Source organism: Canis lupus, chromosome 5, assembly GCF_011100685.1.
Source record: "Canis lupus familiaris isolate Mischka breed German Shepherd chromosome 5, alternate assembly UU_Cfam_GSD_1.0, whole genome shotgun sequence".
NCBI classification, from domain to species: Eukaryota; Metazoa; Chordata; class Mammalia; order Carnivora; family Canidae; genus Canis; species Canis lupus.
Genome location: NC_049226.1, coordinates 19,568,607 through 19,595,645, shown reverse-complemented (window position 1 = coordinate 19,595,645; position 27,039 = coordinate 19,568,607). Strand labels below are relative to the sequence as shown.

General features: G+C 48.4%; 1 protein-coding gene across 6 annotated transcripts; it reads right to left on the bottom strand.

Annotated features, from left to right (window-relative positions):
• Positions 1 to 1,182: 1,182 nt before the first annotated feature.
• Positions 1,183 to 25,999, bottom strand: TMPRSS5 (transmembrane serine protease 5). Of its 6 annotated transcripts, XM_038536130.1 has the most exons (14): positions 25,710 to 25,999; positions 15,321 to 15,382; positions 11,289 to 11,412; positions 10,873 to 10,971; positions 10,243 to 10,365; positions 9,024 to 9,156; positions 8,550 to 8,663; positions 7,759 to 7,802; positions 6,905 to 7,067; positions 5,750 to 5,928; positions 3,721 to 3,819; positions 3,113 to 3,255; positions 2,711 to 2,863; positions 1,183 to 1,791 (listed from the first exon to the last, which is right to left on the bottom strand). In XM_038536130.1, the coding sequence occupies exons 1-14, from the start codon at positions 25,747 to 25,749 to the stop codon at positions 1,783 to 1,785; spliced, it is 1,485 nt and encodes a 494-aa protein (XP_038392058.1). In that variant the 5' UTR covers positions 25,750 to 25,999; the 3' UTR covers positions 1,183 to 1,782. The 6 variants fall into 6 exon arrangements, with proteins under 6 accessions (XP_038392058.1, XP_038392062.1, XP_038392061.1 ...); XM_038536134.1 differs by lacking the exon at positions 2,711 to 2,863; XM_038536133.1 differs by lacking the exon at positions 3,721 to 3,819.
• Between the last annotated feature and the right edge of the window lie 1,040 nt (positions 26,000 to 27,039).

Genomic DNA, 27,039 nt, shown 5'->3' with positions numbered 1-27,039 from the left:
CTGGCACTAGTGGCGGGTCTTGGGGAGATACTTAATCTTTCTGAACTAATCTTCTTGCCTGTAAAATGGGCACAAGAATAATAATATCTTCATCACGTAGGTATTATGAGATTGAAGTGAGATACACATGAGCAGTGTCGATAAACTGTAAAACCCAAACGTTACTGATTATCAACTGGCTATAAGGACTGTGATAAATAAAAACCTCCCTTTAAATAAGCCAATGCTTCTCGGTGACATGAGAAACACCAAAACGATCCTAGTTGATGGATTTCCTGCTAACTCTTCCCTGCTCAGGGGGATCAGCTGCCCTGAACCTGCCTCTTGGGATGGGGGCTTTCCAGAGTCAAGGAGTAAATGCTTGAGTTCAGGGCAGGGGCTGGAGTCTAAGAACACAGGGTGAGGCTATCTGCCACCTGCCAGAGCCTCTCCCATGTTGCTTCTGCAGTTTGAGAGCCAACGCCCAGCTATCACCTCCCAGGTAATACAGTGACAGTAAATCGAGGCCCTTATGTTTTAGTGTACTTCACGCAAAGGGAGCAGATCCTCCAGGAAAGAATATTCATTTGTACTCAAAAAAAAAAAAAAAAAAAAAAAGTGCTGATAAACTCACAAAAAAGTTGTGTTATTGCTAAATGCTAATTGCATTTCCTTGGGTAAGCACCATAAAAAATTCATTGCAGTTTTTAGAAACAAGATGCCGGCCGTGTTTTAATTGCTAGAGAGGAGAGAGTTGGGGAGAAGCTGAACCAGGAAAATGCTAACTGGGCATAAACTCAGAAAGAAATCTCCCCAAGAAAGAAGGCCCAGTGCTGAGGTAGAACCTAAGGAGACATAGGTCTTGGGAAACCAGAACCTCTTAAAAGAACACTGACTTAATGGTTCTCAGGCCTGTGACATCAGCCCACCCGGACAGATGGGGCTTTTAGCTGCAGATTGTGACATGTAGATTTAAGAAATGTAAAGAATTAAATTAAGGAATGCCAAAATTCTAGAGAGATGAGCAGGAGTCCGTTGCAGAGCTTTAAGAAACATGTATGGGAGGAAATTTATAATTGTATCCCTTAGTGTGTGTGTGTATGTGCATGTGAGAGAGATTGAGAGAGAATGAGAGAGAGGGAGGGTGTGTGGGTGTATGGGAGACAGACAGAGATAGAGAGAGAATGAGAGGTGGACCGAGACTGTACATCACTTCACTTTAATAACAGTGCTCCTTAGACCAGTTCACAGAACTGTCATTTTAAAGCCAACACCCTTACCCAGCACCAACCAGAGTGCTCTTGCAGTGCCCCCCCCCCCCCACCTCAGCAGGGCCAGCCAGAGCCAGGTGAGAAGAGACAGTGGGTGAGAGGACTGAATGGGGAAGATCCTGTCTCCATGGGCTCGGCCCTGCCTTGACCCCATCTGCCCAGAAGCCACAGGGCCAGTGGCTCCTCTAGGGAGGCACCTGCCCCTGCCTGAGAGCACATAGAGAGGTGGTCCCAGGGCATCCCTGAGCATCCTCTCAAAAGATGTGCACAAGAGCTGGGGAGGGAAGAGGGCAGAAGGGCAGGCACCCAGCTGCTGCCAGCAGCCTCTTCCTCTCCGACTCCATTCCCACACCCCCCAGCTCCCCCACCTGCCCAGCCCAGCCCCACCCACTCTCCTGTTACTGAGGCTCTCTGTTGAGGAACAGGGACTCCAAATGAGGCCCAGCTCCAGGGACTGGCCCGCAGCTGGTGACTGTCTGGTGTGATAGGAGGTCCGTGCCTTCTGCATTTGAGGGTGCTGCTTCTCCTCCATCTAGTGAACCTGCCGGAGACCCAGGAAACATAAGGCTGGAGGAGCAGTAGGACTAGGGGAGGGAGCCCTGGGCTGACGGTGGAAGGAGCCAGACCTACGGCACAGCCCCATCACCTCCCAGCCCAGTAACATTCATTCTAGTAAGTCTAATAAGTCACTTCACCATTCGGAACCTTGATTGCTACTTCTATCAAATGCAGCTAAAAATATGTGCTTGAATGAGAAAGTGGGTGCATATGTCCCCCGTAAGTTCTAAACTGTATTACCAACTGACAGTGCCTGTGCCCAACCCTGCAAAAAGATGCTCTTTGTCATCACGCCCTGTATTTGTAAAGTTCTGTATATATATAAATAACACACAATCTTAGCCCTCCCGCTAAACAGAGGAAGCTGAGCGCCCTGCCCAGTGTCCCACAAGAATTAATCCCTTGCTGAACCCAAACTGTGAAATGCCTGGCTCTCTCCATAGTACAGGAAATGCGGGCACGGGCACTCATCACCGCCTTAGAAACCAGGAGAAAACACGCACACGAAAACCACGCGGACCACTTGCTAACCACTCGCTAACCAGCGTGGCACCATGCAGCTAGCTGCTCCTGGTCTTACCTCACTCACTCATCGCAGGAGCATTCCAGGCAGCTGTGGTGCTATTACCAGGAACCTGAAGCTTGCCAGGGTTAGGGATTTGCCAAAGCTATCACAGTAAATGGCAGATCTGGGCTACGAACCCAGGTCTACTCTTACTCAGTTAATACTTCAATTGATAGAAATCCAATGGATTCGGTGTTATAAGCATCACTTCCTTCTCCCACTCTAGGGAACATTCTCCAGCCCTGAGCAGAGCCCAGGTCTAAGAGGTGAAGGTCACAGTTTCTAAGGGTTGGGACCTTTACAAACTCTCCTGCCTCACCCCCACCTCCACACTCACCCTCGCCGTGTCATGGATCCAGTCCAGGAACTCAGCAACCTTGGCGTAGACACCCGGGTGATTGGGCTCCGCACAGCCACGGCCCCAGCTGACCACCCCCACCAGGTGCCATGTGTCCCCATCTGGGCACACCAGGGGTCCCCCGCTATCCCCCTGAGGCCATAGAGACACACAGAAACAGGCCATTAGTCCTCCCTGGTAGAGGGAGCAGACCCTCCATTCCCAACCCCTCCTGCTTCCAGCATGGGATCTCCACTTGCCTAGCCCCCCCTTAAATCCTTAGCACACAGTTTGACTTGCCCAGGCACCCCTCCTCCTAGAGAGGCTGCTCAGAGCAGGGGCCAAGCCACAGCAGATCCCCCCAATTCCCGCCCTCCACTTTGGTCCCCCTCACTGCCGTACCTGGCATGCATCAGCCCTCCCGTCCATGTAGCCGGCACACAGCATGCGGGGGGTGAGCGCCCCGCTATACATGCAAGAGCTGTTGCAGAGCTGGGCGTTGAGCAGAGGCACCATGGTGTCCTGAAGCGTATCTGAGTTGTGGGCTGCGGGAGGTAGACGTGGAGATGGAGGAACACAGAGCCAGGCCACGGAGCACAGGGCAAGGCCACGAAGACATGACGGCAAGAGGGAAGGTGGTTAGAGGCCCCGGAGACACAAGACCCAAAGAAGGGAGCCCAAGGTGGGAGTTGGGAAGGAGGCACGGGGCTGTCAGACCAAGAGTGAAGAGGGGGTGGAACTCACATGCACCCCCCCCACACCAAATGCTGAGGCCACAGCACTCCCAGGATGGAGGGTGGCTGTGTGAAACACCTGGCTTCAGGGGAAACTCAAGGAATGTTCTCCCAGAAAGACCCAGGCAGGGTAGACGAGGTCCCCAGAGATGAAGAGGGCTGGTACTGCCGAATGGCTGGGGAATGGAGGTGGGTAGTGGAGGTGCCTCACCTGGGGGCGAATGTCCCCCCACCCTCCCACCCCTAGGTTCCCTGGGGCCCTGGGAGCTGACTCACTGTGGCTGGGGTCCGTGTGGCCCCAGCCAGACACCCAGCAATGAGAGCCCCTTGGAAAATCTTGCTTCTCAGCTGGCAGGCACACAGCACCCACTGTGTCTGTGGAGAGGCACTCAGGCTCAGCTTCCCTTCCCTACCACCTCACCCTCAGCCTGGGGGAAGAAACAGGGCTGGCGGGTGCTCCTCACTCCCTCTCAAACCACCCTGGCTTCCAGCCTCCACCAACCAGGCCCCCACGGGGCCCGGGGGGAGGGGGGGCAGGTTGCACACTGCACCATGTTGGCAGGGAGGTCACCATTCACAGAGGACAATGCATAAACTGCCATGTGCATGGTACCTTCTAGGCTGGGCAAGGTACACACTGCACCCCCAACCTGGGGACTGAGAAAGAGTGGGAATTCCTTCTGGGTGCTCATGCCCAGCTTCTCCTAATGAGGATTCATTTTGGATTTTCCTTAGGGTGTCTGATCCCTCTTGGGGCATTGTTTCCAAAAGCGTGTGGCAAGTCCCACAGGTCGGGCCCAGACTTGTTGTTCTTGATAGCACAGAGACGTGCCATTCAATAAACACTAATTCACATGGGGAGAAAGGATGTCCTTCTCAATGCCTTCTGTCCCTCAAACTGTACCAAAGAGAAAGATTCCATCGAGTGCCCCTCTGTGGCTCGCCCAAGGCCTGTCAACCTCCACCTAACACAGAGGGGGCCGGCCTCACAGACTCAGGCGCTGCGAGTCTGCACAGGGCACCTCGCTGGGACTGGAACGCTATCTAGTTTGCATACTGTGTTTTGTTTTGTTTTGTTTTTAGATTTATTTAATTATTCATGAGAGACACATGGGATCACACCCTGAGTCAAAGGCAGATGCTCAACCACTGAGCCACCCAAATGCCCCTACTTTGCACATTGTATTTTTCCGGCTGTTACTTTGCTACGAGTAAGATGGGTTCTCCTAGGTAGGTAGTAACCTAGTTCCCCTTTCAAATGTACTTAAGTCAATTTAGAAATATTAACTGCTGGGATGCCTGGGTGGCTCCATGGTTGAGCGTCTGCTTTCAGCCCAGGGTGTGATCCTGGAGACCGGGGATTGCATCTTACATCAGGCTCCTTGCATGGAGCCTGCTTCTCCCTCTGCCTGTGTCTCTGCCTCTCTCTCTGTCTCATGGATAAATAAATAAAATCTTAAAAAAAAAAAAAAAAAAAGAAATATTAACTGCTGAGCAACAGCTCAGAGAGTACAGGTCAGTGGTGGAATCTGTGAAAGGCAGGCAGCAAGCACCCTGATCTGGGAAGCCTGAGGCTATAGGCGGTGGTGGGAGGGAGGAGCATAGAATGCACGCGAGTGTGTGCCTATGTGCACGAGTGTGTACATGTGAGAGAGTGTGCGCATGTGTACTTGGGTGATGACCACATGAGTGTGCACACGTGTGAGTGCACGTGTGTGTTTGTTGGTGAGGGTGCATGCACACGGGTGTGTCGGCGGAAGGGGAGGCGGTGCTCTTCCAGGGCAGCGGCTGTGGAGAAGCCAGACCCGGAGTCAGGACACCAGGCTCAGGAACTGTTGGCTGCGTGATCTTACAAAGAGTCACCTTCCTTGCTAAATGTCACTGCCCTTCTCTGTTTATACCTGCCTCATCTACCTGGCAGGGCTGTTATGAGGACCAGGGGGAAATAAAGCCTATTAACTGTAATGTGCCACACGGTGGCTGGGACCAGGGGCCCGCCTGGGGACAGGGGCCGAGCAGCCTATTGGTAGAGCGACAAAGAAGCTCTGCTGGGGACTTTGAGGCAGGTCCCACTTGCAGCCCAGCTCTGTAAAGGGCCACACAAGAGCTGGTGCAAGCCTAGGTCCAGGTGATGCCAAAGCTCACTGTGGTCCCCAAATGAACTGAATGTGTTAAGATTTATACCCCTGGGAGGGAACCTCAGAAATGAGCTAGCCTCCCTGCTCCCCCTGCCCTCCCCAAGGCCTGCCCCCCTCACCACAGCCGGCAGTTTGCTAGCTTGCTCGCCCCAGGGCCAGCGCCTCACCTGAGAAGTTGAGTGGTGTCCGGAGCCGCAGCAGAGCGATGTCGTAGTCATGATTCTGGGTGCTGTAGAGAGGGTGAGGGATGATCCTCTCCACCACAGCCCCCTGGTGGGGCCTGACGGCACTGTGGCTGACCAGCCCGGCATGCACCCGCCAGCTGGACAAGCGGAATAGCCTAAAACTGCACACAGGAGCCATGCTGAGCCCAGGGAAGGATGGGGCAAGAAGAGGTTGGCCTAAGTGAGGTGGCAGGTGGGGGAAGCTGGCCAGAGAAGCCATTAGCGGATGCCCCCATCACCAAGCTGGGAGCTCCGAAAACCCGGGGACTGTGACTCCCAGTGTCCCTGCAGCAGCTGGCAAGACACTGGGCATGCAGCATGTGCTTAATAAGTGTCTAGAACTGCCAGAGAAGTCAGATACTGTGGGTGATCTCAACTCCCACCCTCTGTCCTGAATAACTATCCTCCATGTTTTATAACATCAAAGAGGCTTGTGTGATAGCCTAACTGTGAGGCAGGAAAACTTCTAGGAGTCCTGTCTCTCCACTTACTACCTATGATCATGGGGAAGTCACCCCTCCTCTCCCAGCCTCGGTCTCCTCATTGTAAAATGAGGAGTGCTTTATCTGCCCTGCCTGCTGCCAAAAGAGGCCCAAAAAGATCGTTCACTCATCATTCATTCCTACGCTGCTCCAACCAGTATTTATGAGGCACTTATTATATTCCAGGACTGTTCTAGGCCATGGGGACATGGTAGTGGGAAAAAATCAACAAAGAGACTCAGTGGTAAACAAGATGGAGAGTCTCTGTTCCCATGGAGCTTCCAGTCTAAAGGGGAAGAAAGGCATTAAACAAATAATTACACGGAAGGTGATTTAATTACAGCTGTGATAAACATTAAGAAGCACAGAGTGCTGTGAATGTGAGAGCGTTTGAAAAACTTCAAAACTGAGCAAATATAAAGAACCAATCTTTGTATTAATGCAATTCATGCAGAGCTGTTCTTGGCATGGAACGGGGAGAACTTCACAATCCGAGCCTCTCAGAACGGGCATGGGGCAGCAGACAATTCGACGTGGACGTTATACAGGACATACCGACCACCAAACAGAAAAGGGCCCCCAAGGCCTCTGCTCCCCAGCGGCCCCTGAGACTTGCCTGTGCATGCAGTGTGCAGCGGTCACCACCCAGCGCGGGGCCAGCACAGAGCCCCCGCACGTGTGCCGGGAGCCCAGGGCCACACTGGCCTGCCAGGGCCAGCTCCCAGGAGCCACGGCCTGCCCGCCGACTATCCGGGAGGCCAGGGGCCTCGCCCCACACTCTGCAAACGGAGAAGCAGGAAGGAGATGGTGAGCGAGGAGGGAGGTGGGTGTCAGCATGGTCCTAACTCCGGGAGTGTGAACAGCTCTCATTTATCACTCCTGCCCCTAAGTTTGGGGGATGGGATGGTAAAAGTGCTCATGACACATCTGTCTGCCCCATCAGGGGTGACCGTGCCTGCATTGTCCATGGAGCCCCAACACCTAACAAAAAGCCTATCCCACAGAAGGAGCCAAAATGGACAGGTGGCTGGAAGAGGAGAGGTGAAGAGATGCATATACGACTGGGGGTCAGACGACAGGAGCTCCAGACTGTCCCGCATGGCTCTGAGTTTGCCAACTTCCTTTGTCTCTTGGAGGTGTTAACCAGTTAGCAGCCAATAGTAATCCCTTTGGGGCCCTCCAGATGAAAGGGGGCGGGAGCTTCCAAAGTCACAGCAGGTAGTGCCAGGAAGTGAAGCCAGGAAATCTGCCCAGATCAGTGGCTGGTGGGGGACAGGACAGAAGCTTGGACGGGGCTCTGTTGGGGCAGACCTGTGTCTGTAAGAAGGGGACCTGCAGGCAGAGGGGCAGGTGGCCAAGGAGCTCCACCCCAGACCCAGTTGAGCCTGTCTGTGGGGCTCTCCATGCTTAGGACAGTGGGGAGACTCCTTCCTCCCACCGCCACCTTCCTGGACCCAAGATGTGACTCACCAGAGCATCTGAGGGAAACGATTAGGCCAGAAGCACAGCTGTCCCTACAAAACAGAGGTGGCAGCAGGAGGTTGGGCAAGGCCCCCCTGAGGGCATGGAGGCCATGGGTAGCTGCCAGATGGAGCCAGAAGAGGCCTCTGGGGCAGCCCCCCATCTGCTTCCTGCCCCATCCACACCCCTAGTCCCCTCCCCACAACAGGTCTCCAGGTCGGCAGTGCTACTCTGCTCCATCAGCCCAGGGCACCAGCAGGAGCTTGTGGCCCTTGAGGGCTGTCTTGGGCAGGGCCCTAGGTGACAAATTGAGTATTTGTAGATAGGAAATCTAGCTGTGCTCACTGAGGGCCCCTGAATAAACATGTGTTCAGGGGATGGATAAAGGAGGAATGAAGAATAGCATGCTTCGCCCCATGCCCTCCCTGGGCTTACTCTGTTCTCTATCTCCAGCCCTTTGCCTGGCTGACACATCCTTGCCCTCCTCTTCCTCCTCCTTCCTAGCAAATCCTAATCCCTGCTGGACCAAAGCCCTCTTCCCTCTCCTACTCATCTCTGGCTCCAGCAGCCCAATGCCTTGATCCTTCTAGTGGCCCAAACCCACAGTGCTCTGGCTCTCCTGGAAGAGTCCGTCCCTACTCATGTGAACAGAGTTTGTGATTTCTGACTGGGAAATGGTCCTCTATGTCCTACTTCACACAGCCAGTGTCCTCACCACCAGGCTCCCATGACAGGAAGATTTTTGCTGAACCGTCCGCCAGGGAGTAAGGGACCTCACTCAACCTCCTCAGAAGCCCTACCTGGGCTGCCACACCTCCTCCAGGAGGCCTTCCAATCTGGGAGAGAGCCACGCAAACCCCTGGGAGCTGTTGAGCTTGATGTCAGACAGGTTCACTCCCTTGTGGTGAGTGAGTCTTGGCAGAAGAGAGGAACAGAACAGGAAGAAACTGGTTTACACTGCAGCACGGGAGATGCTAGAGTCATGATCAAGATGTGCATGAGATACAATCCATGCAGCAGTACAGTCACTGAACAAGACTTTGACAATGACGTCTTCTGGGATTTCTATTTGTTACAAAGCAGGGATGTTCAAAGAAGAGACAAGCTGGGGCACGATCGTGCCCAGAGGCCAGGAGATGGCCAGAATGACCTCTTGCCACTTCCTGATCACTTTGATGGGGACAGGCAGGTAGAGGTCTCCAACTCTCCTTCCCCACCTCCCCACCAGCCCTCCGCCCTCCCCGACCCCAAGTGGGAGCCCTGGCCCCACTTACCTGAGATGCCCGAGGTTCTGACAGATCCTCAAACCCAGGGCGGAGCTCCAGCCCTCGTAGCAGACCAGGAGCCAGTCTGGCCGTGCCCTCACCTGCACTTCCAGCAAGTCCTCCGTGTTTATCCTGAAAGATACTGAAGGCGCAGCATGAAAGTCACATCCTGCCTGCCGCAGGATGGAGGGGCAGGGTGGGCAGGGGGAGCTGGACCTGGCCATCTGAGACTGAAGAGGCCTCAAGACAAAGCTTCTAGGTCACCCAATGTCAGGCTCCCTGTCCCCCATGGCATCAGGCTGGTTCTAAGAACAAAATAACCCCTATTTGTGCTGCATTCCAGTTTTGTGTTTTCACCAAGTGCTTTTAAACTGCTCTGTCGCTCATTGTCACAGCAACCCTGTGGGGTGAGTGTGACCGTCTTCCCATTCTGCAGAGGGAAAACTAAGGCATGGAGAGTTAAGAGACCTGCCCCAGATCACAGATCTGCACGTGATGGATCCGGGACTTCGGTCCGGGTCCTCTGGTATCAAATCTTGCGGTAATACCAATGATGGTTACCACTGAGCATATGCTTTCTCCAGGTTCTGTGCGAGGCTCCTTTCCACATTAGCTTGTATTATTCTTACAACTTTAAGTAGTAAATAGTCCTGTCTCCATTTTACAGGAAGGAAACGGAGGTCCCAAGAAGCAGTGTGCCCAAAGTCACACAGCTAGCGAAAGGCAGACTCCACGCTTATTCTAACTTCTATAACTGATTCCAGCCCCTGTCTGGGAAGATGATCTTCTGATCCTCGGTGGCTCATGTTTGGTGGGGAGAGAACAACATGAAAGGAAGGTAGGGGGGTGGGCAATGTGCAGTAGGTGAGGCCCCTGCTGCCTACACGCTTGCTCCCCACATGCACCTGTTCCCCCTTCCCATCCTGCTGGCTCACTCTGCCCCAAATGACAAGTTGCCATCCCTACTCCCCACCTGGGTTCCTGGCCTGGGGTCCTGGCCCTGCCCCATTCCTCAGGTAGTGCTGAAAACTCCACATCAGAGATGGACTTTTCAAGGCTGGACCACATCACTCCCTTCCCCCAGAAGAAAAGCCACAGATGCTGGCAGTGATGTCATGGCCTTCATTCTGATACTCTTGCCCCTGGCTGGAAGTGAGGATCCCAGAGCTGTGAAGGGGTTTGGGGCTGGGGTTGGGGGGCAGTCTGCAGGCTTGGGGCTGTGGCCTACCTGTTCTGGGGAGCAAGGGGAGCAGGGCTTCCTGACCGCTGGCCTCAGAGCAACCCAAAGGCATCTCCTCATCCTGCAAGGTCCCGGGAGTAGGCTGAGAGGCTGCTGGCCACAGATACAGCACTTCAAAGGACAAGGGTAGGAAGAGGGTTACAGAGAAGAGACTAGGAGAAGGGAGGGACTCCCACATGCAAGGGCCAAGGGACAGAACAGAACCCCTGTAACAGAGGGAGACAAAAGCAGCTGCCTGGGGACTCCTCATGAGCCACCCAGCCTTAGACGGGTCCCCACCTACCACACTGAGGAGGGGCATAGCTCACTCTCTCCCTCTTGCTCTCTCTCTCTCTCTCTGACTGGGAAAGATTTCTAGAGAAAGTCTGGCTTGGGCTTCCCTGGGTTATCCATTCAAGTACCTTCCACTTCCCACTGTAGGACTAAAGCATTCTTTACACTAAGCCTAAATCCCTCCTGCAGCCTCTCCATCCCTTCTCCCCTGCTGTCAGTTCAGAGTAGGTGAGAAAGATGCTCTTGTCCTGTCTGCCTCTTATATCGGATTGTATCTTCCAACAGGCATCCCCCAGACCCAGTTCCTCAGCCCTTCCCAGAGCACTGATGGGTCCCAGCACTGACCAAGAAGCCACACGCCGACACTCGCACCAGCCAGCAGTGCCAGGGCCCCCAGCCCCACATAGCAGCGCCGCCCTGAGCACCAGCACCCCAGCGGAGAGCCTGTGGGAGAGGCTAGAGGAGTCTGTGTCCCACCCCTGCCTGCCAGCCCCCCTCTGCCCTGAGGCACTACCATGGGGCCAGTTTGCCCCACTGCACCTGCCCATCACCGCCTGCCCCATCACTCCTGAAGCCCACCGAGCCCAGTCAATCCCCAAGCTGGGAACAGAACACAAGCAGGTCTGGGATAAACAGTGAGGCAGCCTCTCACCATCAGTGACTTGGAGCTGTCCCAAATGTAGGAAGATTAGGGGAATGTAAGAAGATTACCCATTCACTGTCCCCACCCTGTCATTCCCCTATAGCCCAGTCTGGCCTACAGGGTTGCTGCCGGGCCTCCGGCCTCTGCAGTGGGTCTCCTGGCTTTGCTTTGATGATCCCAGGTCCTGGGGTCTCTTCTGCATACTGAGCCTCCATGTCAGCTTGGCCATCTGGCATCAGGCTCTATGGAAATAACCATTGGTCACTCAGCAGGATCTCCACACCAAGGGGAGAAGAAAGAAAGAGAGCTTACTTCTCATCAGGAAATCAAAAAAGGCTTCCTAGAAAAAGCAGCCTGAAACAGTCCCTCATAGGTGAAATGGGCTGGACTGGACATACATGAGCTTTGGGTATTCCAGGCAGTTGAAGAGGCAAAAGCATATGGGTGGGAAAGCATAAAGCAGAGTACGTTATATGTTTGCCTGACGTTCATGTGCCATGAAGGGAAGAGTAATGGAAAATAAGATCTTGGAAGAAATATCAGACCAGCAGTTCAAAGCTAGATCTATGTGCACTTAACAGCTCTCCAAACTTCAATCTTCTCATTTCTAAAATAAGAGTGATAACCACTACTACCCAACAAGCAACCTCCCTCCTCTAGTATCTTATCTCCATTCACTTTCCAAGTCAGAGCAATCCTCCTATAATCCAAACATAAGCAAGCTAATCCCATCCTTAAAGTACCCAGTGAATCTTCATACTTTTTATGAAAAATCCAAAGTCCTGTGGCCTGGCCCACAAAATCCTCTGTGATCTCACCCTTCCTTGCCTCTCCATCGCCACCTGCCAGCATGGAACCCAAGATCATACTAATACACATGCCAGTCCTCAGGGCCTTCACGAGTTCTCACGCTAGAGACTTTGCACTGGCCTTTTACCCACGGGGCTGACTCCCACGACCCTTTAAGACCAGCTTAGATGTCACTTCTCCAAGAAGCTTTCTTCAATCTAGAAGGTACCTGTTGGGTCCCTATATTGTGCTCATTTACTTCTCTTTCTCTCTGTCCTTCCCCACTGGACTAGGCTCCCAGAGCCTAGCTCAGGGCCCACCACAAAGTGGGAATTCAGTGTGTCCACTGAATGAAAAGAAGGAAGGCAGGCAGGTGGGGAGACCACAAAAGATTATATGATCAAAAGGGTTTTATAAATTACAAAGTACAATGCAAATGCTAAGTATAACAATAATATTAATAAGAAATATGTAAAAGCTATGGATCCTTTCTTTGAGGGACTTAGGACACAGTAAAATAGATAAAACCTCTTAAAAGTTAAAATAACTCCAGGGGCACCTGGGTGGCTCTTTCAGTTAAGCATCCAACTCTTGATTTTGTCTCAGGTCATGATCTCAGGGTCATGAGACTGAGCCCCACATCAGACTCTTTCTCTTAAGATCCTTTCTCTCTCCCTCGACCCCTGTCCCCACCTCCACCCACCCATGTGTGTGCATATACTTTCTCTCTCTCTCTAAAAAAAAAGTTAAAATGACTCCCATCTCCCCTGAAGACCACAACTTACCCTGTCAACACCTACAGTTATACCCAGTGATCATAAAAACCTGAAACACTGACTCCAAGACAATGTTGGCTTACATGGGATTTCCATGTGTCACATGGAATGTTCTTGTCACATTCCTCAATCCTGTTCAATTGAACTTCATGCTCCTGCCCCTCTGGCTGGGAGAAGAAAAGGACTTTGAAGACTCATCCAGGTCAGTCACTTCTAAATCACCCTGGGAACTCCTCTATTGGGACTGTGAACACCCTTGCCAGTACAGCTCACAAGTAGGGCAGCAGCCCCAACTTTCATATGAAGCAAGACCCCACTCCTACCTCCCATCACCTACACCAGCTACAGCCCAGGATCTGTAGGGCTGGACCTCCCCCCAACAAAAGGGCTTGCTTCTCCACAGGAAACATGCAGTCTTGGCTTGCCCCTTACCATAGATACTCCTTGTGTCTAAAGATGAGCCTCAGGGGTACAAGCAATGAAACTGAAGAAACACAAGTGGGGGAGAGTGACTCAAGCACCCATAAGAAAGCAGAGAAGTGGCAACGGCATTTGGGATTTGGGTTTCTTCTCTTAGAATACAGTTTCTCTTTTTTTTTTTTTTTTTTTTTATGATAGTCACAGAGAGAGAGAGAGAGGCAGAGACACAGGCAGAGGGAGAAGCAGGCTCCATGCACTGGGAGCCCGACGTGGGATTCGATCCCGGGTCTCCAGGATCACGCCCTGGGCCAAAGGCAGGCGCCAAACCGCTGCGCCACCCAGGGTTCCCCAGTTTCTCTTGAACCGACATCCTTCTGAGCAAAGTGGCAATGCTTGGTCTAGAAAGAATTCTAGGGCATGCCCAGGATTTCCTCCTGTCTCAGTATCAAGGGAGCTTGGCTTTCAGTTCAGCTTCTGGACTAACTAGCCTCACCCCAGGAATTGCTCTACCTCAAAACCCACATGTTTGAGCTTATGCAGTAGCCTGGAACAATGGTCAATAATGCTGCAGGATCTCCTGGTCCTCTTTTTGAATAGCAGTTCAATGTAATTATGATTTGCGAAGCACTGTCTATGTGCAAAACACTTGGATAGGCCTACAGGAGATAAGAGAAAAGAAAAGTCTGTCCCTGGAGAAATAAAGAGAAAGTTGGCCACACAGGGCCCCCTCCAGGATCTAGCCCTTGCACCAGAGCTGCCAGAGGAGGCTCTTTCCACTTGCCTAAAGTCCCCAGGGTGGGGGCAGGGAGAGAGAAAGAGAGAGAAAGAGGCCAGGTCAGGGATGCCCCAGATGCATGCACGGCCTTACCATCTGGGTCAGTGGCACCGAGGTAAGCCCTCAGGGTCTGCTAGCCAGAGTTCTGCTCCTGTTCTTGGATCAGCACTGATTAAATAGCCCAGCCAGCTTGGTTGGAGGGTGAGGTTTCCCTAGTTCACATATGGGCCCCTCCCTGTATCCTCCCCTCTACACACACACACACACACACACACACACACACACACACACACACGTGCCAGAGAGACAATCAATCTGCTCAGAAACCATGAATAGACCCTTGTTGCAGGAGAGGGGGCCACGGGCTGGGCTGGGCAGCCTCAGCCCCTCCCATTTGCTAACTAGAAGCTTAGAAACAGAGAGAAAGGTTACAGGGAGGAGGGGAAGCCAGCTACTGTTGCTTAGCAACCAGGTCCCTTGTGCCAAACAGTGTGCCCCATGCATGCTAGCACAATTCCCCCTTCCTGCTGACAGGACTGTATCGGAGGGACGGGTAGAGGATTTTTGGAAATGTTTCTGAGCCCTCTGGATCACATCTCATCTCTGTGTGGGTTGGCTTTCCCAGCAGTTTGGGGTTGTCATCATGTTGGAATCGGGATGATAATGAGGAATCTCTGCCATTTCTGTCCTCAGGGCTACACCTGTCACCCCCATGCTGGGGAGATGGGGCCTCTCCACCCAGCTTTCCTGGGGGCAGTTACTACGGGAACCCTCAGCGCCATCTTGCTTCAAAGCACAAGTGGCCCAGCTGAGCCCAGGGTAGGCCAAACACACCTGGGAACCACATCTCTTCAGGGAGTCGTCAGAACAAGGATGAAAAAGGCTTGTGTGGTTCCCCTCCTTCAATGCTATTCAGAGATCCCTCAGCTGGACCAGTTAAGAATATAGGCTTTAGAAGTCAGGCCTTCATCTAAGTCCCATTCTGCTTCTTCCCTTCCTTAGCCTCACCTATACAATGAGGATAATAGTACTTACCTCATAGGATTGACGTTGGATGGAAATGAATGAGATAATTGAATATAAAGCTCCCAGTCTGGCATCTAGCATAGTATCTACTCAGTAAATCTTGTCTGCTATCATTACTATTACCACTGAACCCCATCCACACAGGTTTTATTTTTGCTGTCTATTTCCCTCACACAGTCAGTCAATTCTGAGCTTATGGTAATCACACAGAGCTCCCACACTTCTAAGACAATGAAGAGACAGAGGTCAGCTATGAATCATAGAAGCAGGAGAGAACTGGTCGCTGGCGCTGAGAGAAACCCCTGGTTAGGCTCTGAGATCTCTTAAAACAAAGACCCCTCAGCTTACAAATATGCATGCTTACCTTGTGTCCAGAACGAGTTTGGGCATGGCGAATGAATAAGTCACAAGCGAGGAAACTGTAAGCTGAGAGAAGACATGGGAGCAGATATAAATAACTGTTATTAGTGAAAAGTGAAATAACAGAGGAATGAACACAGAGGTATAGGAAGATAAAAAAATAGCTGACTCCTTTGCCCAGAGGACATGGAAAAAAACTTCATAGTAGAGGAGGCATTTGAGCAGTGTTTTGAGAAATGAGAAGGCAATCATATAGAAGGGCATTTCAAATACACTACAGGTGATATCAGTGAAAATGCCAAAGACCTCTGAAAATTCTCTTCTCCATAAAAGCAAGGAGAAAACTGACAAAATAATTATCAGAATCAACTTTTTAAAAGTCTGGAAATTAACCAAAGGCTTACAGCAATGTGGAAATCTTGGTAAGAACAGTGAGCTTTGTGGCATTTTAATTTGTTGTATTCCATCACCCTCTCTCCAGCTCTGAAGTAGTCTTAGAAACTAACATCCCATAGTCACATGGAAAACTAAGGGCAACCCCAGTAACTCAGTGGTTTAGCACTGCCTTCAGCCCAGGGCATGATCCTGGAGACCCAGGATTGAGTCCCACGTTGGGCTCCCTGCATGTAGTCTGCTTCTCCCTCTGCCTGTGTCTCTGCCTTTCTCTCTCTGTGTCTCTCATGAATAAATAAATAAAATCTTAAATAAAAAAATAAAAGGAAAACCAGCAGCCTGGCACCACAGGTAGAACAGGATGGAAGTTCCTTCAAAGTCTCATTTCCAGAGAGTTGGCATTATTTGAACTGTCTGGAAGATCCCTTTATGGAGACCATCTTACTTTGACTGGACTTTGAGCTTACCCAGTATGAACAGCTTTTTCCCTAAGATTTGTTGAAGACAATCAAAGACAGTTGTTGAATTTTATGGCTGCCTAAGACAATGGATAACGGTTGGGGCAAACAATAAGCTAATCAAAAAACCTTTAAAACCAGGGGAAAAGGTGTCCACAGAGGCTTTGAAAGGCTCTGAAATATTCCAGAGAATCTAGAAAGCAGGCTCATGCACAGGAATGGCACATACTCAGGGCTGTGTACATATTTAGGAAAGACTTCGGAAAGGTCCTAGGCTCTCATCTCTGGCTAATCTTGATATTCTGAAAAAGAAGGAAGTGAAGGCTAAGGCAGAGTTGTAAGCTTTCTGGCTGAGTGTTGAAGGCATGCCCCCAACATGCCCATAGAGTCCTTCTGCAAAGAGTGAGAGACTTCTTGGTTCTAGGCATCAAAGGCAAACCTCTGTCCAATCTTTAGCTGACCACTAAGCTAACTGAGAAGAGCCATCAGTGGCCACACATGACAAAGAATACAGGCATTACAGAATTCATTCAGAAAAGTAACTAAACAAACAGCTAAACAATAAACACTAGGGAATGGGGAGAATCTGATTTCCAGAGTTGATGTATTATATTATTTATTTATTTATTTATTTATTTATTTATTTTAAAGATTTTATTTATTTATTCATGATAGTCACACAGAGAGAGACAGAGAGGCAGAGACACAGGCAGAGGGAGAAGCAGGCTCCATGCAGGGAGCCCGATGTGGGATTCGATCCCGGGTCTCCAGGATCACGCCCCAGGCCAAAGGCAGGCGCCAAACTGCTGCGCCACCCAGGGATCCCTATTATATTATTTAAAACCCAGTTTTCAACAAGAAATTGTGAGGCACACACAAAAAATAAGAAAGTATGGCCCATATACAGGGGGAGAAAATGGAATCAGTAAAAGGTTCTGGTTCAAGATACTGAATACAAGGCTCCTGAATTCACTTCTTTCAAGACACACCAAATCTATGGCTACACGGAGGGCAATTCTCTCTGAAAGAGTGACTAGCTAAGTGACTCTTACAATAGGGCTAACAAGGAAATATCCACATCATAACTGGCAGGGAAGTTTGAGACACTCTTGCCATAAACTCTACTCATGGCACAGCAACATATAATCAGGAGGGAACTTAGAATTTTCAAGTTCTCCCTAAGCATTTGAAGCCCACATCTTGCACTCCAACTTTTAAGACTTCCATCTGAAGGACAGGCTCCCAAACGCCTTGTTCTGAAAGTGAATGAAACTTGCATCCATGGTATCCACTATCAGGTCTGAGCACCTTATTCACCTTATAATTCATATAAGTTTTAACACAGTGACTATAGTCTGTAACAGTGCAATATATAATTAAAATTTGCTAAGACTATACAACTTAAATGTTCTCACTAAAAAGTAAGTAAATAAATATGTGGGATACAGATATGATAATGAACTAGATGAGAGGAACCCTTTTACAATGCATATAAATATCAAATCATTAAGATGTACATCCTAATTTTACAACCATAATTTTGTTAGTCATTAAAAAAAAAAATGTGTTTTAGATTAAGCTAGGACTGGCCTTTTTTTAGCCATCCTTCTCTGATTTGCTACCTAAGAAGGCTCTCTTCTCTTTCTCTCTCTACTCCTTCCTTCCCAGGTGAGCTAAGTACCCTGGCTGTTTCCTTGGTTTGAAGAGGATACCCACCTCTAAGGTAAGGTAGCAGAGGCCTACAGTACAAACTTTAAGAAGGCACTCACTAGTAAATGGAGTGTCAGTACTTGAATATCCTAAGAGTAATGTCTCCTTAAATTTTGTGCCCTGGGGTGCACTATCTGAAACCAACTGAAGCATGACCCCTCTGCATGAAGGTCCTGGGATCTCTATTTTTACCATGGTGACTCATATGTATCCTGACCCAACTCCCCTTTCTTCCCCCTGACAACTCGACTCCCAGAATCATGTCTACAGATAAGCTATGAATCATGAACCTTGAAAGTTTGCTTTCTCTCCTAATTCAGTCACTATTCTCAAAAACAACAAGGGCCTTTCTCACTTGTCCTTTGGACAGATCACACTGTTGTATTTCTCCTTTGTCCAAATGGAAATACCTGAGTTCAACTTATACAGAATTCTCAGAAAGTTTGTTGAAAGAATCTACCATTTATGCTGCAAGAGGTTGGAGGCCATCCAAAACCAGGTCTCCTGACATCTGGCCCGGATTTTCTCCCATTCCTATCACACATACACACCCCACAAGTCATATGTTCATAGAACAGGCAGGCTCAGAGAGAAGTTCCACCTATGGACTACTGCTCTAGCCAGTGCCTGTGGAGTTCCATCCTGCTCATAATCTTCTCTTCCTGACTGCCTACCCCACAGATTTCAGACTTGCTTAGATAGCTCTGATAATCACTCTCTCTTTCTTTCCCAGAGAAAGGAAGTTTGGTGCTCTCTGTGGAGGTTGTGAAAGCATGCGTGGGATGAGATGCAGGATCAAGATTCTGAACAGCTCTGTACATCCTTTCAGTGCAATCCCATTCCTCTCTTTAAAAGCTTCATCTTTACCAAGAACACATCTCTCACTCTCATCTAGCCTCCATCTGCTGCACAGTCCATCTGTATGTACAATATCCCCAGGTCCCCTCAAACAAGTCCCACTGCCTCCCACTGGGGTTAATTCAAGCCACCAGACTCTCTAATGCCATCCCACAGCCTAATGAGGCCCTACTATGTATCTCGTTCCCTCCAGCCCTCTGGAGAGTGGTTTTCTCAATGAAGAAATTAATGATTCCTAAGTCTAATATAAGAGAAGCTTTAACGTGTGAAAATTGGGAAAATGCGAGATCCAGTTAACTTATTCCAGACCATTACTGTGTCTTAATAGGCAGTGAAGAAACCCTGTCTGTTGCCATTTTTGCTTGCTTTGAATACAAAGAAATAGATAAAAGTGTATTTAGAATGAAAAGAATAGCTATGTGGTCTCATATGGTAATCAGTTGCTTAATCATTAGCATACTGCTTTCTGAGTACTCTCTTCTGTCTTATTCTGACCAAAATCTAAAATAGAGGATGCCTAAGTGAGTGTGGAGGGCAGCCTCTTCAGAAGGGTCCTGAAGAGGCTAGAGATGGCCCCTACTTTCTCTTCTCCCCTCACTCCCCCTTCTATCCAGCAATACCCCACTAGCAAGAAGTTTGACTCTTCCTTGGCAAATAGAAATCTTGAATATCTTGGGGTCACCTTTGCCTGCTCCCAATTCCTGGCCTTCCATCCAGTCATTCAAATTGGACATCTCACAGATCTACCTCTTCTTCTTCCAGCTCCACAGCCACCACCCTAAGCATCCACAAGCATCTTCCCCAGAATTACTGCAACAGCTGCCCAAACGATCTCCTGCTTCTTGTCTATTCCATTCTAATCAGTCTGTGTCCCTTCACTCCTTTTGAGCAAATCTAGATGTTCAACTATCAATATGGAAGGATAAAATAAGTGAAATGGACTGCCTCTTCTTTTCTACTGTGCTGCCAAAGTTACATTTTCTAGAGCAAACCTAAAAATATTAAAAAACCTTCATAGATCACCATAGCTCCCACGATAAAAGCATTGATTCATGTGCTCATTCATTCATTCAACAAGTGTTTTGCAGGTTCCTATCAAGTGCTAGGCACTTTTCTAGATTCTGGAAGTAGATCAATGAATAAGTCAGGCATAGCCCTTGCCCTCGAGGAACTTATAGGCTTTTACTGTCAAGCCAACAATAAGAATGCAATCCCTGATGGAGGAAGAACAGGGTATAAAGGGTACATCTAACTTGCACCCAGGGTATCCTTATCATGGCAGAGGGTTTTTCCCAAGTTTACCTAACATACTTTTCTAGTCTCATTGTTTTTCCTCCCCTTTAACCTCCCTCCCATAAGCCAGTCACTAGCTGTTTCCAGAATATCCCTAGAATAAACCATTGCACCTTTGTTCATGCTGTTTCCCCATTCCTGAAATGCCCTTCCTCCTTTAACTAATTAATTATTGTAGTCCATCAATCAGCCAAAATGCATTCATTGAGAATGTACTATGTGTAAGGCACTGTGCATATACTGAAGATAGCAATACTGAGCAAAACCAGACACAATTCCTGCCCTAAAGAGCTTACTATTTCATGGGAGGAGACACACATGAATCAAAGGACCACAAAAGGTACTTATAGCTCTGAAAAAGTGGTATGAGAGAGAGTTACAAGGTACTAATGGAAGCATGTAACAGAGACGTGATTGAGTCTGAAGACTCGGGAAGGATGTCTCCAAGGAAGAGATGATTCAGATGGGATCTGGGAGGGGGGGAGACTGCTCCAGGCAAAGATAACAGGCAAATTTCCCTTGGCATGAGAGTGTCTGCTGATACCAAGGGACTAAAAGAAGAGGAAGCCGAGAGCGTAAAAGAGATGATGTGTGCAGAAGCAGGAGCAGTGGGTAGACCAGATTAGGCAGAGACTTTAGAGCTAAGGTAAAGGTCGGTCATTATTCCCAGAACCATGATGATCATTTTTAAAGATTTTATTTATTTGTTTGAGAGAGAGCATGGGCAGAGGAGTAGGGAAGGATAGAGGGAGAAGCAGGCTCCCCACTGAGCAGGGAGCCCAACAAGGGGCTCCATCCTAGGACCCTGGGATCATGACCTGAGCCCAAGGCAGATGTGTAACTGACTGAGACTCCAGGCACCCCATGACTACCATTTTTAAAAAGCAGCCCAGGCACATAATCAGATTTCCACCATCCTTTAAGACCAAGTTGAATGTCCCTCTACCTCCCCCAATAGCCCTTGCACTAGTAGCTCATGAATCACATGCATGTGGGACATGGCTGAGGGCTAATTGGTGCTAAGCCCTCAAAATCAGGGACACTCTATCTTCATCTTTGTCTTTTCTGCTGCACACAGTGTCAGGCACGTGTTAGGTGCTCAGTAGAGGTTTGTTGAAGCAATCAATCAACGTGTGCAGTTGCCAGTCTGTTTTATTACCTTTCTTCCACCATCCTTTCAGTCAAGAAAGTTCTACTCACCACACCCCACCCACTCCACCTGAGTTCAGACTCCTGTGATCTCTTGCTTTCCAAACAATCTCCCTGCCTTTCTTCTCAACCCCACACAACCCATCTTCCATGTGGGTTCCTCCCTAAGCAAAGGTCAAACCAGGCCACTCTGCTCCTTATATAAACCTTCACTGACACCTCATTCCTCTCAGGGTCAAATACAAATTCTTTAGTCTAATTATTCAATGCACATCATGATCTAATCTCAAACTAATCTTTTTGGCCTCATGTTGCATTGCATCCTTTCTCCTTCTGTACCTTATATTCCAAGTATAGTCAAAGTCCTAGAATATTCCTCAAGTAGACCGCCACCCCCACTTCAACTCTTCGCTTAGCCTGTGCTCTCAGCCTAGAATGTCCTTCACTCAGTTTTCATAAGGAGAAAACTGCTCAAGATACAGCTCAACAGCCAGCCCATCACCAAACTTCTCGCCTAATTCCCCAAATCCAGAATTAGTGCTTCTTTTTGTACAGGCATACCTTGGAGATATTGCTGGTTCAGGTCTAGGCCACAGCAATAAAGCAAATATCACAATAAAATGAGTCAAATGAGTTTTTTGGTTTCCCAGTGCATATAAAAGATATGCTCACACTATACTGTAGTTCATTAAGTGTGCAATGATAGCATTATGTCTAAAAAACAATGCACATACCTTAGTTAAAAACATATTGCTTTAAAAATGCTATCAGCTGAGCTTTCAGCAAGCTATAATCACTGATCACAGATGACCCTAACAAATAAAATAATAATGAAAAAATTTGAAGTATTGCAAGAATTACCAAAATGTAACACTAAAACTCTAAGTGAGCAAATGTTGTTGGAAAAATGGTGTCATAGATTTGTTTGATGTGGGGTTGCCACAAACCTTTAATTAAACAAAAAAATACAGTATCTGCAAATTACAATAAAGTGAAGTGCGATAAAGTATGTCAGGGCACCCAGGTGGCTCAGCGGTTGAGCGTCTGTCTTTGGCTCAGGGCATAATCCTAGGGTCCTGGGATCGAGTCCCACATCAGGCTCCCCACAGGGAGCTTGCTTCTCCCTCTGCCTGTCTCGGCCTCTCTGTGTGTGTCTCTCATGAATAAATAAATACAATCTTTAAAAACAAACAAATAAACAAGGTATGCCTGCAGAGATGGAGTTATTCCTAGTACTTTACCCAGGAAACAGCCCATCATCTCCTCTGCACTGTACTGTCCCTGCATCAGCCACTGTGGCAGCCATAAAAAGTGAGAAGGACAGAAAAAGCAGCTCTCTCCTCCCCCACGCAGGAGCATGCATTCCCCAGAGGATAGCAAACAAGGCCTCCGTTGTTCAAATATTCAGACAAAATATTACCCAAGTTGTATTCTAGGAAATGATTTCTAAGCCTACAAAGATCTGTCCATCGTTTCTGGCTGATTTCTCAAGTTCAGAGATAAAATACGAAGTTTGTAATTCACATGCTATAAATAAAAGTACACCTGCCTCCCAAATTGCTCATTTTGTTAAGCAACCACTTTTTTTTTTTTTTTTTTTAATTTCGTTGAAAGCCATTTATACTTTGGGAACCATTCACATTTCTACCTAAGGATTTAGGCTTGTAGAATACACAGCCGGGTCTGGACTATGAGAAGATTTTCCCACATGGTGAGTTGGTGGTGTCACCACTGGACAAAAGGACATTATTCATCCTGCTTTAATTAAGACAAAAAGGAGTAACAAAAAATATCAGTCGTAGGGTTCATTAAAAATAACTGCAATGTCTGCTGTAGTTCAGCAATAGCCATCTGACACTTTAAGTCAATGTTTAATGACCGATAGGACTGTAAACCTTTGTGACTTAAAGAAAATAGGTCCCTCTCTCCAAGTGCCACCTTCTTGGAAATCCACATTGTTACCCACTGGTCTTTCCTTTCTTCTCCTAAGACTGGCTGTCATCCATCATCTGAAGCCCATTCAGGCCTGACTGTGCATCATGCAGTTGGGGGCACCACACTCAGTTCTCTGCCTTCTTGGCATCTGGTCCAGCTCAGCGCTCCACGTGCAGAACACAGAGACCAGTCATGACCTCAGAAATATGCCCAGATTTCTGTTGGATTTACCAATCCAACATACGCAAAATGAGAGTTTTCTTCTTTTTCACGTGGGCTTGTGTAGGGGCAGCTCCTTTGACGTTTATTCTGTCTTGGTGACCATCCTGGAAAGTCAAGGACTTCTATCTGCATTTGGCAAGTGACCACACTCAGAGGGCAGAGGAGCTCAGTGGTTTGCCCACGTTCATGCTGCTGGGCCAAGTGACTGGAGCAGGAAGAAAATCATGTGTTCTGATCCTGCTTCCAGAGCCGCCCCCCACAGCCCCTTCCACCCCGTCTCCAGGGCTGCCCCGCCCCCCACAGATCTGGGAAGGCCAGTGAGAGACTGACAAGATGAGGACCCCTTGAAGGGAGAGGCAAGCCTAAGACTGGGTTGAGGTGGGGGAGACAGGGAGAGGTTTGGGGAACCATATCAGCTTGGATGGGAAGGTGGGAGGGAAGGGTGGAAGTGGTCGACAAATCCAGCATCATCAGCCCAGGAAGGTTCTGCAGGGAAGGAGATTTTCAGAAACCCTTTCTTTACATTATGGGAGAACTGATTTGATGTGTGGTAAGGTGAGGAAAGAGGGGAATGAAACTGCAGGGTCTTGCTTTTTTTTTCTGGTTCCCATTTAATTTTAAAAGATACATCCAGGGGCACCAGTGTGGTTCGGTGGTTGAGTACCTGCCTTCGGCTCTGGTAGTGATCCTGGGGTCCTGGAATTGAGTCCCACTTCAGGCTCCCTGCATGGAGCCTGCTTCTCCTTCTGCCTGTGTCTCTGCCTCACTCTCTTTGTCTTTCATGAATAAATAAAATCTTTTAAAAATAAAATAAGGGATGCCTGGGTAGCTCAGCGGTTGAGCACCTGATTTTGGCCAGTGCGTGATCCTGGAGTCCTGGGATCAAGTCCCACATCAGGCTCCCTGCATGGAGCCTACTTTTCCCTCTGCCTATGTCTCTGCCTCTCTCTGTGTGTCTCTCATGAATAAATAAAATCTTAAAAAAAATAAAAATAAGAATAAAAAATAAAATAAAAGATACATCCTGGGTGGAGAACCCCAAATGCCCCTTCAGCTCTCCTCTCTTTTTCCTGCCAGAACAGGAGCAAAGTTCCTGGGGCCCGGGGCTGCATAAAGATGCCGGGAATCAGCAGTGAGCTCTGTCAGTCTCGCCTCTGTCCTCTGCCAGCCTGTGAACTGGGGTTACAAAGCAGCTGTCACAGTAACTTGACTAATTAAATTAGAGCCCACTGAATGCTTTATTGACCTGAAACTCACTCCAGTGAGCAGGCCCAGTTAAAAGGTGACTATGTTCATGGCTATGAGTTAACAGATTAAATAAAACAGACAAAGATAACGATGGGCAAGAGGAAACGTCCTGTTACTGTAAACAAAGTGTGTGAAGCACAGCTGCCAGGGTGTGTGACATGTAGATGTGTCTCGGGCATGAATTGGGGTAAATTGTGGGTTGCCCCCCCCCCATTCAAATACCTCTGTTGAATGTGACCTTATTTAGAGAGAGAGACTTTATACAGGCAATCAAGTTTTAAAAAGGCCATTAAGATGGGCCCTAATCCAATATGACGGGTATCCTGAAAATTAGGGGAGATTTGGATAGAGACACATCAAGGGAAGATGTACAAAGAGACAAAGGCAGAAGATGGCCATCTACAAGCCAGAGAGATGACTGGAACAGATCCTGCCCTCACAGTCCTGCCAACACCTTGAGTTTGGATTTCTAGCCTTCAGAACTGAAATAAGACATTTCTGCTGTTTAAGCCACCCAGTTTCTGGCATTCTGTTATAGCACCTCTTGCCAACTAATACATCTGAAGACATATGAGAGGCAGAAAGATGCCTGGGTGAGGACTTTTCATAAGAACAATAAAAAGAGCACCAGCTCTGAACTCAAACAAACCTGGGCTGGGACCCTGACTTCCTATTACCAGCTGTGTGCCCTCAGGCAAGACACGTAACCTCTCTGTGCCTTGATTCCTCATCTGTAAAACAGGGACAATAGTATCTTCTTTGGGGCATCTGGGTGGCTCAGTGGTTGACCATCTGCCCTCGGCTCAGGGCTCAGGACGTGATCCTAGGGTCCTGGGATCAAGTCCTGAATTGGGCTCCCCGCAGGGAGCCTGCTTCACCCTCTATGTCTCTGTCTCTCTCATGAATAAATAAATAAAATCTTAAAATAATAATAATAATAATCTTCCTCAAAGGAGTGGTTTTAGAATTAAATGTGAAAACACAGTCTTTGGCTTATACAGACTCAGGTTGCACACGGCCCCTCAGCAATTAAGCACAGTTGCCCCTGTAAATTCTGACCATCCAGCAAAGACTGATGATACTGATCATGAGTCCCTTTTGTAAAATAACTACAAAGTGCACATTACCTTGATTATTACCATGCCGTCTACGGGATTCTGTGAACATTATGATGAATGCTTCCCATCTTGATTCCTTCTGCCTCACTGAATTTATTGCACACTTGCTCTTCCTCCTGTCTCTCTGACTAAAGACTTCAGCTTCCTGCTCCTTGGTCCTCCTCCTTCATTTCTCCTGCCAGACTTGGAACAGAAGGGGAGTATGCTCAGCAGCCCCCAAGGCCTCTCTCCCTCATCACTTCCCTCTCATGCTCATTTCTGGAGACAGCCATGCAGACTTTGCAAAAAAATGTTTTTGTTCCCTGCTTTAAGAAAAAAAAAAAAAGCTTGTTACTTAAATCCTCCCACTTCCACCCATAAATAATCATCATTGTAATAAAACCAAATGGAAAAAAAAATTAAAAAAAAAACAAATGTAAAACCACTTCCAGTAGTAGTAGTAGTAGTAATAATAATAATAATAACCTCAACAACCCTGTTTGTTCAGAGTAGTTGGCAAACTGGCTGTTTTGGTTAACTGCCTGCCTGTTCTATTTAAAAGTTGCCCCCCGCCAAAATAAATAAATAAAAAATAATCAATCAATCAATAATCAAAGTTGCTCAATCAAAGTTGAAGACCCGGGATCCCTGGGTGGCGCAGCGGTTTGGCGCCTGCCTTTGGCCCAGGGCGCAATCCTGGAGACCCGGGATCGAATCCCACGTCAGGCTCCCGGTGCATGGAGCCTGCTTCTCCCTCTGCCTGTGTCTCTGCCTCTCTCTCTCTCTCTGTGACTATCATAAATAAATAAAATTAAAAAAAAAAAAAACAAAGTTGAAGACCCATTTTCAAAGAACTAGAATATAAATCACAAATGCTAAACTCCAAGTACACTTGGATGGTTTCATCTTCACCAGTCCAGGAGGTTGCAGAATTTGGCAGTGTTTCAGGGCTTCAGTTAGTGCCGAGGACTCCTGGATAACAAGAACTGAGGGTATTTTGTGTCTCTGGGTGGTATAAATCCTAAACAAACAGGCTTTTAAACATATATGCAGGGACACCTGGTGGCTCAGTGATTGAGCACCTACCTTTGGCTCAGGTCATGATCCTGGGGTCCTGGAATCAAGTCCCACATTGGGCTCCCCACAGGGAGCCTGCTTCTCCCTCTGCCTGTGTCTCTGCCTCTCTCTCTGTGTCTCTCATGAATAAATAAGCAAAATCTTAAATATATATATGAATATGAATATAAATATGTATATATATATATACACTAATATCCACTCACAGCCTAGAGAAGAAGTCCCCCTGGGACCCAAAATCAACCCTTTCCCATGTTAGAGGTCTCACGGGTTACTTAGAAGG